The 19,206-nt window shown below is 45.3% G+C and overlaps 2 protein-coding genes and 1 long non-coding RNA gene across 4 annotated transcripts in view; 1 reads left to right on the forward strand and 2 right to left on the reverse strand.

Moving 5' to 3' along the window:
* Nucleotides 1-4,720, reverse strand: part of LOC138064672 (ubiquitin-associated protein 1-like) — a 38,579-nt gene extending 33,859 nt beyond the window's left edge. Inside the window, exon 1 of one of the 2 annotated variants that reach the window (XM_068928341.1) lies at nt 4,614-4,720. The gene's annotated coding sequence lies outside the window, so the exon portion shown is untranslated. Of the gene's footprint in view, nt 1-4,479 lie in introns of both variants that reach the window. The other variant, XM_068928340.1, reaches the window with a different exon arrangement.
* A 2,470-nt stretch (nt 4,721-7,190) lies between these two features.
* LOC104152011 (DDB1- and CUL4-associated factor 12) overlaps nt 7,191-19,206 on the forward strand; it is a 32,528-nt gene continuing 20,512 nt past the window's right edge. The window contains exons 1-4 of the mRNA XM_068928343.1: nt 7,191-7,509; nt 8,498-8,752; nt 17,178-17,384; nt 18,669-18,729. Of these exons, the coding sequence (XP_068784444.1) occupies nt 7,429-7,509; nt 8,498-8,752; nt 17,178-17,384; nt 18,669-18,729 (604 nt within the window). The 5' untranslated portion in view covers nt 7,191-7,428. The remainder of the gene's footprint in view (nt 7,510-8,497; nt 8,753-17,177; nt 17,385-18,668; nt 18,730-19,206) is intronic.
* LOC138064675 (uncharacterized) overlaps nt 13,922-19,206 on the reverse strand; it is a 36,504-nt gene continuing 31,219 nt past the window's right edge. Inside the window, exon 3 of the long non-coding RNA XR_011137920.1 lies at nt 13,922-14,248. This is a non-coding gene — a long non-coding RNA (uncharacterized lncRNA). The remainder of the gene's footprint in view (nt 14,249-19,206) is intronic.

Consider the following 19,206-nt stretch of genomic DNA (forward strand, 5'->3'; position numbering starts at 1 on the left):
CAGTCGTGGCTTCATCTGCTGCTAGCCTAGAGAGGTCAGACAGTGCAAGCACAAACATACATTAGGAAAGGGCTTAAACTATCTCTTTCACACGATCTAGTGGACAGCTATGACGAATGCTGATCTTTAACAACATAGAGTGGACTTTAAACAGCAGCTTGCAATTCTATTCTATTTCTGATTTTTAAAATAGCGACTCCTAATAGCTAAGGAACTTAAGCGTATTCATATTCAAGTCATTTTCCAGCTGAAGAACTGACTACTACTTGGATAGAACTCACGCTTTTCCAGTTTTCCTCATTAAAATGTTATCCCTGCATCAGCTTTGCCGATCAAAAGGCACCTGACAAAGTTACAAGCTAAGAATTTCCATTTGAACTCTAAAAGTTAACATGGAGACTCTAACACAACTGATGCAATATGGTATTTTGAACCAATATTCTTTCCCCTCTAAAGAAGACTTAAAACATAAGCCAGAGCGGTAATATTGTGTTCCCCCTTTTATATAGTTCCATCTTTCAAACAAGTACGCTGTAAATTTAAAAGATTCTGAGGAAAGCTTGCAACCTCTTAAAAACAAAAAGCACAATTAAGTCGACATGTACAAGTAGTTCTTTCAAAATTCCCCAGCACAGAAAAGACACTATTTCTTAAATGTTTAGGAAAATGCCTTCCAAATGCAAGCTAGCATGCGAATAAATCTGATCATTTAAAAGAAGAAAAATGATGCTAAGTTTGTCTTAGAAGACCTCAATACAAGACTACGCTGACTGTAAGAGGTCATTAGACGCTTACTCAAACCAAGTCAGACAGTCAAAACAGTAAGCAATATACTAACATACCAGAGAGGATTACCTACCTAGGTAGCCAGCGCAGAAAAACCATGAGCTCAGGCCTGTATCAATCAACTACAGTCCTGATGATCAACTGCAGACTGGTACAAGGTGTAAGATCAATAACATCGCCTTCCTAGTTATCAGAGCTAGCAGACACAGTACAGGGAAGAGAAACCTATCTTTGATACGCTCTAGAAGACCTACTTTTTAAACACAAAAAAGCTATTTATAGTTTGTAAACAACCCTTCCCCTGCCCCCTTTCTTTCAAACAGGAGTTTTCAAAAAAGCTTTCCAGAGCTTTTCAATTACAAACTGATCAATTTTATATTGACAGTAGAGCCTTTAGGTAAAAATCCACGTCCAGTGATAGCTGAAACTATAAAGTTTCTTAAGATTGAAAAGACTGGAGGTGATTACATTAGAAACAAAACACAAAAGGAGGCTGGACTAGGAGTTTCCATCTAATAAAACAAATATTGACTAATTGATCAGTGATAAATGCAAAGCTAGCACCAACTGCAGAATTCAAGAACAAGCTAATGTAAAAAAAGTTATGATACAAAGACTAGATATTGACAACAACACAGAGAATATTCTGAAATATCGATCCCTGAAGTTTGTGGAAGCAACATAAAGTCATAAGATTATACAATAAAAACCAGGGAAGGTGATGCCTACTGTGGCATTAGAGCACTTCTCCCACCAGCACCACCTAAAATAGCCTGTGTGACAGTACTGGATGAGGTGGTCTACTGAATCGGTCCAGAAATCCAATTCCTCTATTGCTAATTAGAGATCATCTCTAGGATAACAAGTACTGGGCTTACTAGACATCATGTGGACAACGGAGGTGGAGTTCTTCCACATGTTTTTAATGATTTTTACCCATCAGCTATCCAGATAAGCTAAAAAAAAAGTTTTGCAGCTAAGCAGTGCATCTGAATATATTCAGAAAAATATTCTGAAACTGAAGCTCAAGTCATTAAAGAGAAACTAACACTTATCCATTTATATACCTAGGAGATTTTTTCCCCCCTTTAAAGTTTCACATAATTATGTTTTTATTTTCACTTGACTTATACAGAGACTCTGCTCCTAGTAGGCGCAATGCCCTCTCCGACTCCTTTGCTCCACAGTGCCTTGCGCATGAAAAACAAAAAAACAACAAAAAACCCCCACACACCTCTGATCAAACTCATAGGCGAGATACAGCCTATGAGACAGCAATGAAGGTTCAATCACTTTCAGTTTTGTTTCAGAGGCTTTAAAGCCATGAGTTTGCAAAAGCTAAATTTCAAGGTTACGTATTTTCTCTCCCACTACCCTTACATTTTTTAAACAAAGCTTTAATTCTAAGTCTCCCAGCTGCAGAGGCAATCTAACATAGCAATGCCACATTCAAATGACAACTCTGCATGTACATTAAAGTCATTAAGTAGCAGTACTACTGCAGTATTGCCGTATACAGATATTAGCCTAACACCATACTGCATATGGCCTGGCATAGCTCAGTCCATCTCTGCTGTGCCGCTATCACATATAAACACCTCCACCCCATTCCCTTCCCCACGGCTAACGCAGTTTTATGCACATAGCTGTCTTCTGTACAAGGGAGAGGAAGAGGCCAAAAGCATTCTGCCTACACCCCTGCAATATGCTGTTGCAGAACAGAGATATGGGGTATGCAGGGTCAGCCCCAGGAAGCGAGCAGTTTTGGGAGTGTCTGCACTGGGGCAGAAGGTCCTGTACCCCAAGGGGCAGGCAAGGAAGGTGAGGGACAGGTCTGGGTGATGGTAGCATCGCTTCTTCTCTAACCTACGATCTAGGGTGTTAGGAAAAAGAGGAAGATCCCACCCCAAACACACACACACACAGTAGCTACAAAGGCCTCAAGCCCCTAATAGCTTTTGAGATGCAGTGTTTCACGTTCCTTTTATCAGCACCACAGAAACTGAAATTGTATCAGCAGCCACTACTCATTTGTTCCTTATTTCAGCAGTATTCACTTGTTATTTAAAAATATCCATCTCACAGTGTTTAAACTCAAGATAAATACAACATTGGTTGTATATTTGTCAACATAATCCAGGTAGACAGCTACATTAGTTTTATAGCCAAACGCCAGAGTCCATTTGCTTATCTCTATGCTAATGAGACAGTATGAACGTCATAAACATTCTGTAAAATGTCTTTTTTGTTTGTTTGGAGTTTTTTTATTAATTTGGAGAATAAAAACACTTCATAAAGCAGCTACTCATTTCCATGTATTGTAACTCCTAGTTATTGAAGAAACAAAGTAATCCTAAATCTCTCTTTACAATGATAGATTTTGAGCTATTAAAACACAAAAAAACAGACCCTGAGTTATAATAGCTTCACAAAAGTGTTAACTATTTTACTGCTAGCAAGCATTGAGCTAAATGGCATTATCAGGAAGTCAGGAACCACAAGACTGATTCATTCTTACACCAGGGTAAACATATCCATGGCATGTCTGACTCTCAAATGCAGAGAAAGACAGGCTCCTCTTCCCAATTCAAAAGCAGAACAGTTAACTGGGAAAGATCCAGAAATAGGTAACAAGTATTAGTCCTCCACATCTCTCTCTTATCACTCATTAGGAAAGAAAACTTTATAGTCTCTCAAGCCTACAATAGATACAACCAAGGAGCGAGTGCAACAGCAATCTAAGAAATCATGAGTGGCATAGGGAAGATGAGTACTATGGTTCTCACAGCACAAAAGCCAGAGAGAAACAAGTTATCTGAAGGTAGGCCGGACCAAAAAAAAAAACAAAAAAAAAAAACAAACCACACAGTCACACAAGCACTCCTCCAAACAAAAGCAGACAGTTCTTCACAAATTTAATTAACGGGGGGAAACCTTTACTTCCCAATATCGCAGACACTAACCATTTAACCCAGGTTCCAGCAGCAATTAATTCTCAGAAGACAAACTCATCAAGGGCTATTAAGCACAAAGATATTCCCTTCTGACTCAGGCAGCCCCTGAGTCACAGGCACCCGGAAAGCAAGAGACTATACTGAAAGGACTATCACCCTGCTTTGCCTGGTCCCTCTGCCGCTTAGACACAGCCCCAGAGGAGTGCCAGGACTGCGGCCCTCCGAACTGACCCTGCCAGGTTTTATGCCCATTAAACAGCACTTTCAGAGGCAGCATCGTAGATACCGTAAAGGAGGAACCCACGGGCCAAGGCGACCCCCTCAGGCCCACTGCCCTCCCGGGATGGGAGCCCGCCAAGCCCGCGAGCCCTTCCCGGGGGCGGGGGGTCCGGCCGAGCGGCCGTCGCTGCCGGAGGCGCCGGGCCCGGCCTCCCCCGGGACTTCAGGGCCGCTGAACCGCAACGGGGCGCGGCGCCCCCTCGGCGCCCCACCTGGGACGAGCAGCGGCGGTGAAGTTTCGGTGCCGCCGGGGCGGAGGGCCCGGCGGCAGCTAGCTGCGACACCGCGGCCGGACGACGCGGCAGAGCCGCCGGGCCCCGGCCTGGCCCGCGCGAGGGGGCGCCGGGAGCCCCCCGGCTCCGGCGAGGGCAGGGCCGCCCCGCCAGGCCCCCGGGACCGGCCACCCCACCCCGGCACACCAAAAGGGCTCCTCCCCCCCTCCCTTGTGCCCGCTCGATACCTGCGCGGCGCCTCCCGGACCCGCGGCTGGCGGCTCCGGCTGTCCCCACGGCCACTGCCCCCCGCCCTGCCCTACGAAACCCGCGCAGCGTCGCCACCACCAGCCCCGCGACCGGGCGACGCCATCTTCTTTACCTGCCCTCCTCCTTGCCTCCCCGGCGACGCGCTGGCGTCACGCCGCGCCGGTCACCTGCCCGCGTCGGCCCAATCGGGAGGCGCTCTCGATGACGTCACCTCCCCTCGGACTGAGGGGCGGGGCGGAGGGCGAGGCGAGGAGGGGAGCCCCGCCCCTTTCGGCGGCGGGGGGCGGGGCGGGCAGCTGCGTCCCCCTGGCAACGGGGGGGCGGCGGGGCCTGGTCCCGGGGGCTCGTCCCGTCACGGAGGGGCCCCGCCGCCGCCGCCCCCTTCCCCGCTGCCGTGTGCACCAGGCGGCAGGGCCCCCGCTAGGGCTGGGACGAAAGGGGAGGGTGGTTTTTGGTTTTGTTTGTTTGTTTGGGTTTTTTTTTTTTTTTGCTAGATGACAACACAAAAAATGGCATGAAATAAATGTCTTTTATATCAGGAAAAATAATCACAAGTTTCCGGTGGTTTGAGGCAACGGAGGGTTTTGAGTGCTCAGGAGCTGGCTTTTTCGCAGTTTGCCTGCATTTCACCCATCTCCCTCCCTCTCCCTCTCCCTCTCTCTCTTCCCCTCTCCCTTTTCTACCCTCTGCAGCGTCACTTGCAAAACTGCGATACTGAAAGTCCTGGTAGTCTGGGGTTATCTTTGACAGCCTAAGAAATAGCGTAATAGCCTGATGGGAGGCAGCTGTTTTCGGTTTTTTTTTTCCCCCCCACCTCCTGCTCCCCGAAGAGGCGTTCAGATGATTGGGTTTGGGCTGTTCCGACTCTAGTTTTCACTTTTATGAGCATAAAAAAGAAGCGCATAGGAACAACACGCACATAAGTACACGTTCATCCCCGTCAGTTTTAAAGGAGTACGATTAAATACAAATATTCGGCATGCCCTTTCATCCCCCTGGAGCAGGCAGCGCACGCTGGACCCTTGTGTTTGCTCAGGGAGCCCCGGTGACGTTAGCTCGGCTCTCTGCTGGTACGAGGGACCCTCTCAGCGCTATCTGGGCCGAAGTTTTGCCAGGCTGAGCCCAGGCCAGACGTCAGCCCCGTTGGCTGGGTGACGGAGGTGGAGGAGGATGGAGAGGCAGAGCTTTCTTTTTGCCGTCCGATTTTCCCACAGGAGAGACCGAAAACGTAGGTCTATTGCACGTGTTAACGACCAACAGTAATACCCTCGCGGGCTGCCTCTCGTTCTGCAGTTTTGAGCTACCACGGCACCCGTCGCACGTCTCCCCAGCGCTACGGCAGCAACCCACTCCTCTCTCGCTCGCGGGGTTACCACGTAACTGCCTTTTGTCTCGCACCCCCAGCACGGCTGCCAAAATAATGCCTGTTCCTGCCCTCCAGGCATTACTGCAGCAAGAGTCTTAGTGCGAGCTTTGGTTGCTCAAAAACAAATATATGAAGAAAACAGCCAGCCGGAGCCTGTCCTGTCCTTAAACTGACAACACATCTTACAGTGCATTTGCTGTGCATACAAGGAAAATGATGCATTTAGGATTTTTTTTTTAGGTTGAACAGGGCTTCAAAAATCCTTAATCTGCCTTTTATCTGTAAGCTAACAGAAGACAGGCCGTTCTTGCCACTTCTCAGGAGAGATGCACAATGAAGTACTCCAGTTTAGTCTTACAGTAGGATCGACAGCCAGAAGTGGAAAAAACAATTGAGGCTGGGTGGATAGATAGTACAATAGCTATTGTTACATATAGCATCCCAAAGGGCAAACATATGCAAAGCTGTGAATATTTGCCCAGCTCCCCTTTTGATTCAGCGGTAATTTTCATTCTTGGGTTGCAGGCTTGAAGAGATTGATGGAAATGACACCGAAGGCGGACGATTCACAGTGCAGATACATGTTTTTTCCTTCCCTCGCCTCTGTTACTGTCTCAGCGTATCAAGTCATCTGAAGTACGTAACGTGGAAGCGCATTTCAGTGTCCCCCACCTGTAAAATTGGGGAGATCGATGACCTGTTCTCCAGGACGGCCAAAGTATCGTACGCTCTTCTGCAGCACGCCGTGATGTACGTTCGTTAGCTGGGGGAGGAGAGGCAGAGACGGCTGCCGCTGCCGTCCGCACGGGTGTCGCGCAAGGGGACGCGCGGAGGACGGGGCTTCTGCCGGAGCCGTACCTCCTGGCACGTGGCGCGTGTTATTCCTTACGCCATAAATTTGCAAAAACCTAAAGCGTGCTGTACGGCTCCTCCGCGCTCCCCACGGGGGCTGGGAGGCAGCAATCGGGAGGAGGCCCAGGAGGAGGCCGCAGCGCTGGGAAGGCCGGGGGTGTGATGGGTGGCGGGCGACGGTGCAAAGCGGGGCCAACCCCCGTGGGGGAGGGGGGAAGGAACACGGGCCCGGGGCGCCCGGGCAGAAAACGGAAACTGTAATTTGGGCGGGAACCGGCGTATTTCGGCAGCGGGAGGCGCCCAGGTCCCGGCGGCCGCCGGGAGGCGCCTGCGCGCCCGCCCGCCGCCAGGGGGCGCCGCGCCGCCACGGCCCCCGCCTCCCCCGCCCTCCTCCCCGGTTGCCTAGCAACCACAGAGGGGCGGGCCAGCTCGGCGCCCGGCCTCCTCTGGTTGCTAGGAAACGGGGTTCCCGCGAAGGGAGGGGAGCGGCCGTAAAGCTGCCCCGCGACTGTCGTAAAAATCCGGAGGGAGGGGGAAAATGTCGTGAAGCGCGGTCGGCGGGGCCTACGGCGGAGAGAGTGACCGGGCCCGTCTCCCCGCACTTATATGCCCCGTCCCCTGGCGGCCGCCTCCCCCTCCTGCTCCATGTGGGGCCCGGGCCGGGCTCTCGGCCTCTCCTCCTCCTCCTTTTTCTTCTCCTCCTACTACTATGGCCCGGAAAACAGTTAGCAGGAAGCGGAAAGCGGCGGCGGCGGCCGCCGCGGGGCCCGGGGGGCTCCAGGGGGAGCAGGTAGGCCCGGGGGGGGGAGGGGGAGCCGGTGGCTGGCGAGGGGAGGGGAGGAAGGGGCCGGGGGGGAGGGTTTTGCCCCGGTACCAGGCCGGGGGGAGGCGGTTGTCCCGGTGCCTGGGGAGGGGAAGGGGTGACCCTGACTGGGGGGTGTCCTGCTGCCCGGTTGGGGAAGGGCAAGGTGGAGGGGGGCTGCCCCGGTGCCGGGGGGGGGGCGCTGCTGCCTGGAGAAGGTGCCCTGGAAAGGGGGAGGGAAGTCGCGGCCCCGGTTGGGGGGGGGGGGGAGGGCAGCAGGCAGCTTTCCGCCCTCCTCCTCCTCTCTCTTCCCCCCCCCCCCCCCCCGATTCCCTGTCCCGGTAGCACCGCGTCGGGAGGGCTCGGGGGCGTCGTCGCTCGGTCGTGTGTCCCCCCCCCCCCCCCCGCTCCCGTTGGGTTCAGTCGTTCGGGCTGTAACCGCCGGGGCCCGGCCGGTCCCCGCTGCCCCGCGGGCTGAGCCTCCCCCCGGCCCGGCCGCAGCCGTGCGCGATGCTCCGGGGCGACCCCAGGCCGGGCCGCAGGAGGCCGCTGGGCTCCGGGGTCGGTACCGGGCGGGTCCCGCGCCCCGTTGGTGCCGTCCCCACCCCAAAGCGGCTGGGGCCGGGGCGCCGGCTGAGCTCACGGCGGGGGGTTGCTCGAGCTGCCCTCTCCTCTCTAAATAAGCCTCCTTAAGCATCCTGCATCTCAACAGCAGGACCGCGGCGTGCAGAACTCGTGTAGACTGTTTGTAATGTCACTGCAGGGCTACCTTCGGAGCAAACATTCATGCTACATTTCATAATGTTACTGAGGGCTGTACCAGCATCTCTACGTTAATTTTCTTTTATGATATTTTGTGGATCGTTTGGAAGACTTTAGTCGTTTACTCAAAAAAAATCTGTCTTTGATTTTGGGCGGGTGCTATTTTAGATTTGTTCCACTTGCTCTATCTAATTTCCATGTTTATTTTTCACAGTATGGGTGGGATCACTCAGTTCACAAAAGGAAAAGACTCCCCCCAGTGAAAAGGTCTCTAGTGTACTACCTGAAAGGTAGAGAGGTCAGGATGCAGAATGAGTCCAGCTACCACCGCTTGTTGCATGGATATGCAGCCCAGCAGCTTCCCAGTCTCCTGAAGGAGAGAGAATTTCATCTTGGAACTCTTAATAAAGTGTTTGCCTCCCAGTGGTTGAACCACCGACAAGTGGTGTGCGGGACAAAATGCAACACAGTAAGTGCAACTTCTCTGTTTCTCTCTCCTCTCTTACTTACTCCCCTACTTCCCCCTTGATGCTTACCATATTCAAAATATGTAGACTGCCAAGGGAAATATTAGGAAGTAATTACGAGTGGAGTCAAAATCATGCGTAATTAATTTTGAATGAATGTGATACTTAACTATGACCCAGTCTCATCTGAAAATGGCGTTCTCATATGGCACTAAGCAGATTGCTCTGAACCCAAATGCAAGGCCTATACCTAGATCCAACACCTCTCTAATCTGCAAAGAGCAATTTACTTTTATTTGAGGGATGGGAGGGTAACAGTGGAGTTGAATCTTTCATCTTGTCCTGCAAATGGAAGAGCTAATGAATGTTGTTGGTTTTTGTAAGTGACAGCTTAGTGCCTTACAGAAACTGCTAATAAGACTGTTTTTTTAATGCTCAGTCTTGCACACTGTGTATTTTCCGTGCTGATGGCTTTGAAAAGTGTACAACAAAACTAAATACCATGGTTAAACTCCAGATACTCCTCAGCCTTGCTTAAAGTATTGTAAACTTAAAATTAATTTCATTTTCCTAATTTTTCTTTGCTTGTTTACTTTGTGATTTTTCCCCCCCTCTGAATCTGTTTTCAATTTTCAAATAATTCTGTTATATCTTGGTTTATTTTAACAAAAATTGAAGTCTTTTCAGGTTCTTGAAGTGATGTTTTGGACCTAGGGCGTATTTCGTTTTATCTCAGTAATGTTTTATGTGAATAATGGAAGAGATCATACTTTCTAGGGAACATTCTCTCTAGAGCTAGTAGCCCAGTTTCACTGGATGAGGCTGGAATTTCACGTGTGAAGTTCTGTTTGAATTAGTGCAAAGTCCAACACTTGTTTTTTGCAAGTTGGTTAGTGTCATAGAAATGAATCAAGTATTGTAAGAAATGCATAGATGAAGCAGCTCATAAACCTCAAGGTTTATAAGTTTATGTGCTTCTTTCTTTGCCTTAAAGTTTTTTTACATTGAAGCTGTGCTCCGTGGTGTGACTTGTAAAGGGCAGCAGTGTTTTTCTCAATTCGGATATGATATAATTATTCAGTTACACAGCAGGAAGCTTTGAAGTAGCTCTTAATAGGAAGCAAGGCCTAGCTATACAAACAAAACAGTCTTATAGCAGGAATAAGCCTTAAGTAGAAGCTCACTGCCTTCTTTATTCACGCGTGGTTGTCACCTCAGCTGGTCAGCAGCCAGCGCTGTTCATGAAATAGCTTACAGGAGACAAACTCCTGCTGGAACACAAGCTCTCAAAATCTTGCTTACCTTAGCAAGATCATTGCTTGTTTTATAGGGCTGCAACAATTTTGCTGTGTTCTGTAACTTCTTTAGTTCCATCACTGCTACAGTGAAGATAAATGGGCAAGTGTATTGTTAACGCAACCTTGCAGAAAATTATTTGTGACCAAACAATCACAGAACTGAAGAGGGATTGAATCATATTGTTGTTCCCTCTGCATACAGTGCAATGAAGTGTATGTTTCTGCAGCTAAATACCTAAACTTAGTCAGGCGTGGACCTTGCCTTTTATTAAGCAAAATGTAATGATTACAAAAGAAGCCAACTTCATCACTGAGGAAGTGTATGCACACATTAAGAATACTACAATAGCTTTAGCTTGGCTGCTTTGTGTCTGCATTTTAACAATACACTCTAATTATTAGATTTTTTTCTCTCTCATCTTCTGTGTAAGCAACATAATAAAGATGAATTCCTTTGCTGAGTCTCATACACTGAAGTTGTGGTATTTTCATTGGGTGTAAATCTGAAACAACTTGGTAGACTTCAGTGGGGTTTGAGACTTGCATGTGATTGAGGTTAATGCAACAGAAAAATATAAACTGTAGCAGTTATTTTAATCAAAGCTTGAATGTGGCACTGAGAGCTTTTAGTATTTAATTTATAAATTCCCTTTAGCTATGCTGTGCCAGAGGTGTTCACTCCTTTTAATAACAAAAGGAAAGTATACTGTTGTCATAAGAGGAATAGCTTTACTTTTAGCCACTTAACAGTGCTGGTCACCATAAACACTGAAAGGATATCGAGCTTTCTGTCAATTATTCATTTTTGAGTATAGTAACTTGTTTGTTTAATTACCTGGGGTGACTTTTTTAATTCTTAAATATCCCTGAATATGATTACATAGGTCAGATAACTTTATTCTTCAGTAGATCCTGGTGCTTGCAGTTGACCAGCTGTAAAACAAATTTACGTTTCTTAAAGCTGCTTTTTTACTTCTAGACTTATAATTATGGTACCTATCGAAACAGTTAAGTGTCTTAACATTTCAGACGCAATCACTTGGGATTTTCTGAGGCAGATTACTGGTTGCAAGAATCTTGTTGTTCTTATATACAATGAGCTTCTTAACGTTATTGAAAAACAAATTAATGAACAGGCAAACCTGTGAAAGGCGCAGATGTCTAGGGTGCGTGTCACCACAGTATCGAAATATCAAAGGCTGATACCATGAAGACTCTGGAGAAGATACTGTCTGTGATGAGTCTTCTGTTCAAACTTTGCAGAGAGACTTTGAGACTATGTGGGAGGCAAGCTTATGGCAAAAGAAAGTGCTAAACAGGGTTGTTGAACTTCATTGTGAGTGTTTTTCTACTGCAGGGAACAGCGGAGGGTAAAGCTGCTTCTCCTGAAAAGAAGTTCAAATCAATATTTTGTAGCTTTTTTACCTCCCTCAGTTCTTTGTCTGTATTCAGACATAATTTTTTGGTTAATCGTGAAGGTGAAGGGTGGGAAAACACGAGTGGTGCATCGTTCCCTAAATACCAAAAACTTAATAGCTTCCAGTTGCCTGGACTCTGATATTCCTGAACACTTTTTTCTGCCAAACCTGATAGGTTTATTTGTGTTTAAAAATCTGCTCTGTGCAGATTGTCAGATGGCTCTTCCGAGGCATGAATGACTTGCTTTCTGGATGCCAGCTAACACCTTTTCTGTCCTTGATAGATTCATATGTTGCCCTCGATGCCCTGTTGTAATTCACCAGCTCTTGTTTCTGCCTAGAGCTGTAATTTGTTTGAGATCCCATGTCTGTTCTGTGCATGTCGTGCAATTGTGATCTAGTCTTGTACTCCTGGGGCTTGTAGTAGTGAGAATATGATGTATAGTTATTCTTACATCTGTGCCTATGCAGTCTGTGTAGGGAAAGTGATTTATTTGCTTTGCAAGCTAAAGTATCTTAAAAGTTTTTGCCCATGTGATAAGAAGAATCTAGAAGGCTGCTTGCTTCCTGATACCAGGGAGGGAATGAGAAGTCACGTTCCCCCAGTTTGTAACTCTACTCAAAGTTCACTGAACGCTGACCAAAACTCAGTGTAAATAAACCTCTGACACCTGTAATTGACACCTCTGCTCACCTTTCTTTCAGTGGCTTTTGAATAAATAGGCCGGTGTCATTTCTTGTCTCAGGAGTACTTGGTTTTCTGTCAGCTGCACGTGATACCTGTGTTGGTCTTGAGTCTGTCGGTTTCTTTGCCAGGTATGGTGTGCGTGGCAGAGATGCCCTTTAGCAGACTAAGTCTCTCACTTCTCCATCCTTTGCCCTCTGTCAACATGTGCTAACTATCTGCCAGGCAAATGAAAACTGATGCATGTGGTTTTGGCTGTGAACAAATTCAGTAACATCAAAGTGCGTGCCTGTCAGCTAGCAGTGCTTGAGAGTTTGATAGCAAGGTGGAGTGCCTGATTGCACTGTCTTCTCTCTGGGAATTTGCATTCAGAGTCAGCCAGCTCTCTGGCTGCTTTTACTGTTGCTCCGTTCTTAGATATTCCTTTACATTCGTCATCGTTTCCTTTTTTCCTTTGGAGCCTTGCGGGGAGGGTATAAGACCATTACCCACTTGAGCCACCTGTACTCAGCAACCTGTAAGTGGATTTTGTGCTAAAATTAGTGCGTGTTCTGATCTCTGCTGGAGAGGAGTCATACCAGTTTGAGAGCATAGTCTTTAAAGAGTCAATATTTCTTTGGGGCTTGGCATATATTAATGAATCTCTATTGGCATACAATTGAAGAACCTTATGCCAAGCATTTTACAAACATAGAACCTGAAGGTGTTTACAATCTGAATAAAAGACAAGACTTAGAAATCGGAAAAATCAAACAATGTTACTCAGGGTAGCTAGCAATGGTATTAGTGTAATGACACTGTAAGCATTGTCATGTTTTTGTTGTTTGTTAGCAAAGAAGAGTTTGAAAGAGAACACTGAGGTAGTTTTCCAGCTTGGCTGAGGATGAAATTTGTGATCAGCTTCAGCTGGTCTAGAGGGCTGTGTCGGTGCAGAACAGGATGTTCTCACCTGCTCATCTCTGCTGGCACTGATGCTCACACGGCTGGGTAGTCAGCTGGATCAGCTTCCTGCTTTGTATTCAGACAAGTTTTCTTGTAGGGTTAGTTTTCACCTAAGGCGGAGATATGATCTAGCTGACCCCAAAGGTACCTGAGCATTAGTTGTTGTCACAAAGGTGGTGGGACTGGTTGGTGAGACTGGGGGAGAAGCATGTGGGTTCCTGAAGATTGGCTTAAGCTGGTTGTGAAACTGCATCCCGGTTTGTCTCTCCTTGACTCTGTTTTTAGCAAGACAATATATTTTGGGTTTCTTTAAAATGTACATGTGAATAACTAGAATGGTTTTGATTTCTATGAGAGCAGTATCTGAAGAACTGGAGCACAGAATGTATCATTAACTCTTCTTCAAGAGTTTGTATCATGTGCATTTCTTGTGCCTTGTAAATCCAAGTCCATCCTGTTTGTGTAATAAAAACATACTGTACCTCAGGGTGGCACCCTTTGTTGTTGATTGATTTGCCCTATCAACTAAAAGATAGGGCAGCTTGCAGTTCTGTGTGCAGGGGCAGCAGCAGAGGACACCCGATAGTCTTATGTGCTACACTGAAGAGACATTTCATAGGCCTGTTTTTTTTTAAATCTTACTCTTCATGTGAAGATCAGGCCTCTCAAACTTTTTATTTTTTCTCACTGAAATGAATAACAGTATGCCCAGAACACTTTCCAAAGTAGAAATGGATTGATTAGATGTAATATTATGAAAGCACATGCAGAAATGTTATGTGCTGCTTTGCTTAGTCAAATGCTTTGAATCAAAAGGATGCTGGTAAAAGTCAGACAGTTATATTTAATGAATTGGTAGCTTTGCTTTATTCCTCAGCTGTTGTCCCTGAAATGCAGGTCAGAAAAGGAAAAATGGACTTGATGGAAGAGCTTGGCTAACTGACCTGGAGTCAGTACTCCATATAATATATAAAGAGAAGGATAGATTTTTTGTTGGTCCTCAGATGTTTGATTCCCTACTTCTGGCTTAATCAAGTTTCTAAGTTATGAAGTGGAGGCAGTTTCTTGATTGACTTGATTGTAAGCAGTTTGATAAAGGGACAGCGTCTCAGTCATTGTATGGGATCCGTTTGCTGAAAGGACTTCTCGCCACTGCTGCAATACAAAATACAAATAAGTACACGGTAATCTCATGGGGTGTGAAGAGTATGGCCAAATCATAAAGACTTTTGGCTGTGACAGATGTAATCCCCAACCATGCCTGTCTGCTCTGATCCTTGGGTGATAGAGCTGTTGCAGGCTGTACCTCTGAATTCTTGGAAAAAAAACAGGAGAGAAGGGCTGAAGATGGATTTCTCTCAATCAGGTCATTCAGCCCGTTTCCTTTTTAGAGCAAGGTTGTCCAGCAGAGAACAAGATAGCTGAAGTCTGCTCTGTTTTTCACAAATGAGGTGTGGTTCCCTGGACTTCTGGCAAGTGGCCAAAGCATTCCTTGCTTGGTAAATCCTGGATACCAAATCATACAGCATGCTGACGGCTGACATGCAAACCTCTTACTGGCAGGAAGAACCAAATTATATATAAAGCTAGAAAATGAAGGCATAAATATGCACAGCTGGCTACTTGGAGCATTGGGCATATGCCCAAATGATGGGCATTTCCTGCATCCAGTAAAAGTTTCAGTGACTGTTCCAATAACCCACTGTATAGGAAGTAAAAAAAAGAAGGGTTTTTAATCTCACCTGAGATAAAGATTAGTTTTATAATACGGCTATCAGGACTTTCTGAGGAATATCAGAGATCAGGCTGCTTTAGAGTCATTTGCAGATATACTTATTTCAATGGTAGTGATGTTACCAGTTTGCTTGGAGGAAGGTCAATTTCTGTTTTTTTCTTCAGATTTATACCACTGTGAGCTTTAGTTCTGAATAAATGGTTAAACTTGTTTAAAGAAATCAAATGTTTCATACTTAATATTGCAGTGTACTTAATACTCTTAGAAAGATGTTCACTTTTCTGTGTTCTTAGCAGGAAACTTATCTTGTTAAGCCCTTTTAAGTGAAAAAGGGAACGATGTTAAGAACAGCCGTTGGGCTGCTTTTTGCTGGATTTACACGGAAGTTCTCCTAGCAATGAGGAGTTCAGCTTTCAAGTGTGATCTGTGATCTTCCTGTCCTGCCCCAGGTGATGCAATAACCAGAGCATACTCACGCAGTACTCACTTATTTTATTCTTAGGTGGTTGTTCTTAAACTGCATATGGTGAGTTAAGTTCCTTACCAAACGTGGAGAAGTTGCTGCTTAAAACTTTACGGTTGAAACTGCAGAGCTAGTTCCTCAACTATGTGAAGTTTCTTGTTCGAAGAGCAGTTGCAGTTTTGGTTAAGGTAGTACCATGCAATTGGAGGAGAAAATAAAATGATAGAAGCTATTGAAGGGGTGAAGACAAATTAGATTGGGATAGGAGCAGAGGAAAGCGCTGCAGGAAGTTGTGTCCTGTTGCTTCTTCTGAGAATGTGTTAATGTGGAAAGTTGTTGTAGGAAAATGGTGTTGAGGATGAAGATCCAGAGCAGAAGTGTGAGAGTCTGTGACACTTCAACTTTTAAAGTTTCTAAGATCTTTAACTTTTCAGTCCAATTGGTTTAGAGTTTAGCTTTATCCAATGAGTTTTGTATTACTGTGAGTGTGTCTAGATTTTTAACCTAGTATCAGACACCTGCCTTTGGCATGTATGGCTGTGGGACATATGATATCAGACTGAAGAGTGTGCGGGGTTTTTAAATTTCAGTCCTCATATCTGTTGAGATACTCTTGGAAGTGTGAATAGCTTACAGGTGAAGCATGGTTTTCCTGAGCCTATGGATGTCCTGAGCTGTGGATGTGTTTCCCCAATTAGCACTTCTGGTGCCAGCTTTAGGACCTGCAGATGACATTTGCAAGCCTTAGCCTTAGGTACTGAATTGTTTGTTTTTTTTCCCCCTCCCCAGTAGTTGGAGGATAGAAGAGGGAGGGATTTCAGAGCTTCTGCTAGAAGGAAATACTGAGGAAGGAATAAAGATATGCCCTCATAGAGGAAGGATAAAGGAGAGGAGAGAGAGGTAACGGTGCTGTTCTTGCAGTGCAGACATTAATTCTCAGGGATGTGGTTAGGGCAGGGGGCTGCTGTGTACATCATTTTCTCAGGAAGTGAGCTGTGCTGTGAGACTTGAAAGAAGTGAGACCGCCTCTCTCCTACCTTCCTGATACACTTAGGCTCTTGCCTGATCCCCACACCTGTGTACAAAACAATACTAAAAAACAGATTTCAGTCACTGTATGAACTGTGATCTGCTTGTCTGTGCTAGGCTGTTGATTACAGAGGAAGATCAGCTGTGGGTTGAAGATAGTGCATAGTTCTAGGCACAGCACACAAATCGCCATGAATGGACTTCGGCTTTCTCTGCCGAAAGCTATAGTCTTTTGCAGGAGGATGTATGCAGCTAGATATATATAGATAGATATATGTATGTATGTATATATTTTTGTCAGTGCTATATGCAGTCACTGTTCTCTGTATATAATCCAAAAACAATAAGCTCCAGTTACATTAATTAATAAGGTGTTGGTTTGTCAAAGTGCAAACTTCTTGGTAAGTAACTTATCTGGGATGTGGGAAACTTGTGTTAAGTGCATTGATTCTTGGGCTTATTGGTCATTTTGAGATGGGTCTTCATCTTTCCCACTGTTCGAGGAAACTTGAAAACAATTTTGTTTTGTTCCATCGTTGAACAAGAAAATAGGTGTAGATTTGAGTTTTTTTGTGAGATGGGAAACCTCCCCTGACAATTACTGAATTATATAGTTTCTATCCTTCCTCTTCCCGTTTGTTTTCACATAATGGATCATTCACATAAAACACTGAAGTGAAGTTAGTTTGCTTGTTTTAAGAAGGAACTCATCTCTTCCTCTGTTATACTTTTGCAGCAATTGCGATTTGAATTTGGAAAGAGTAGTTGTTCAGTCTAGGGAACATCTCTGACTACCTTGTTCTTCTGATCTTTGTTCAATGGTGACTTACATCTTTCTTTTTTTTTTTTCCCTCCAGTTGTTTGTGGTAGATGTCCAGACTGGTCAAATTACCAAGATTCCTATTCTGAAAGATCGCGAACCTGGCATGGTGAACCAGCAGGGCTGTGGTATTCATGCCATTGAGCTCAACCCCTCAAGGACCCTTCTGGCCACAGGTGGAGACAACCCCAACAGTCTTGCAATTTATCGTCTGCCTACACTTGATCCTGTCTGTGTGGGAGATGTAAGTGGAAGTATCTGGGGAAACTTTTTTCTGTGGCTTCAAATAATTATTATTCTGAAGGGCCTAAGGTCAGAGCAAGGTTAGGATTTGGGAATCTTGTAGTCAAGAGTGAATTTCTGAAAGTCTGAAAACAGTATTCCTAATGAAGTTGGTTTCTGAAAGTTTTTTTTAAATGTGGGTGAGCAAGTAGACAAATGTATGAGAAGACACTCAGTTCTGGGTCCGATTTCTTCTCTCCGCCTTAGGTCCACTTAAGATTCCTTTTAAGTATCAAAAACTGACAAACTCCGAAATGTTAGTAAAGTCTAATTGTGATGGTGACCTTTGAAATTGAGACACAAAACCAGTTTCGGGGCAAAAGCTCTTTTGAGAAATTGAAAAAATGATACAAGTTCAAGTTTTTCCCCTTCTCCAGTGCGGCTTGTGTGTGTATTATTCTGAAGGCAGAATTTGCCTCTGAGGATTCGTTCTAACCCTGTGGCTTCTGCCAGTTTGATATAAGCAGTACCAGAGTGTTTTTGAGATGTCATGAGGCTTTTTAAAAATAGCCAGCCTTGAAAAGAAAAGGGCTGAATTGAGTATAGTGGTGTCCTGTAAGCCCTTCTCTCTCATTTCTCCTTCCTTTAGAGTTAGTGCTTCATGTAGACATTAACTGCCACGGCAGAGGTCAGAATTTCTGTGGAAGCAGATAACCAGCTGCAGAAAAGCTTGACTGTGAAGGTTTATATTCATTTGCATGCTACTGTGACTTTGCAGCTTTTCAAACAGAACTAGAGCTTCATGCTTTTATCCACAGGTTTCTGATTATTATTTTTCAAGAATCTTTTTTTAGCTAATCTTAAACTATCTTTGTATTGCAGAGCTGTTATTCTGTAGGTCATATATTGTAAATAGTATTTTGGTTGCTTCTTTATTGTGGAGATGTATATTTGAGGTAACAAAAGTATGCAACTAATTTGCTGAAGTGAAGAATGCTGCTTTCAGAGTAGAAAATCCTACTCCTTAGAATCGAGATCGGTTCATTTTTTGGTCAGAGGCCTGTTTTTTCCATCACATAATGACTCCTTAACATTATACACTTTAATCAAAGTCAAAAAGAAAGCTAAAATTATTTTTAGATATTAAAAATGCTCCAGCCTGATACTGAAGTCTTATCTGTATTATGTGTTTGCATATGCCTGTTCTGAGCTAAAAATCAAACTCTATTCAAAGAATACCTGTTGTCTTGGAGACTGCTTTAGAGTATAACGGCACAGGAAATCTGACTTCCTTTTTTTCTTTTAGGATGGGCACAAGGACTGGATATTTTCAATTGCATGGATCAGTGATACTATGGCTGTTTCTGGTAAAGTAATTTTTGGAGTATTTTATAGTGAAGCGCAGCACCTGATAACTCTTAGGGAAGCACATGAATCAAGACATAAGGAGGAGGCTTGCTTGAGTAACAGTGGTATTAATGTGGCAGTATCTTTTTTCCCCAACCCTTTTGTTTGTGATTTTCTGTGATTGTAGAGCTGGGGCAAGGGGAACAAAATTAAAACTCCCAAGACCAATATGTTGGAGTATACCATCCCTATCTCCTAATCTCCAGACTATGATAGGACCAAGATGAAGGTGTGATTGGACTTGAAGTGTAGATTGGGCCTAAATGGACTCTAGTTTGTGAGGGCAGTATGGCACTGCCCTCCAGCACTTCAGAGTCATTGCAGTTAACCACCTCAGTTGAATGACTGTTCTTGGGATCCTAATTATATTTGCTCCTTTTGATCAATGGGAGGAAAGAAGTACCTCTAGAGGGAGATTCAGCTCACCCGCAGTCTGA

This window comes from Struthio camelus, chromosome Z (genome assembly GCF_040807025.1).
Source record: "Struthio camelus isolate bStrCam1 chromosome Z, bStrCam1.hap1, whole genome shotgun sequence".
Lineage (NCBI taxonomy): Eukaryota > Metazoa > Chordata > Aves > Struthioniformes > Struthionidae > Struthio > Struthio camelus.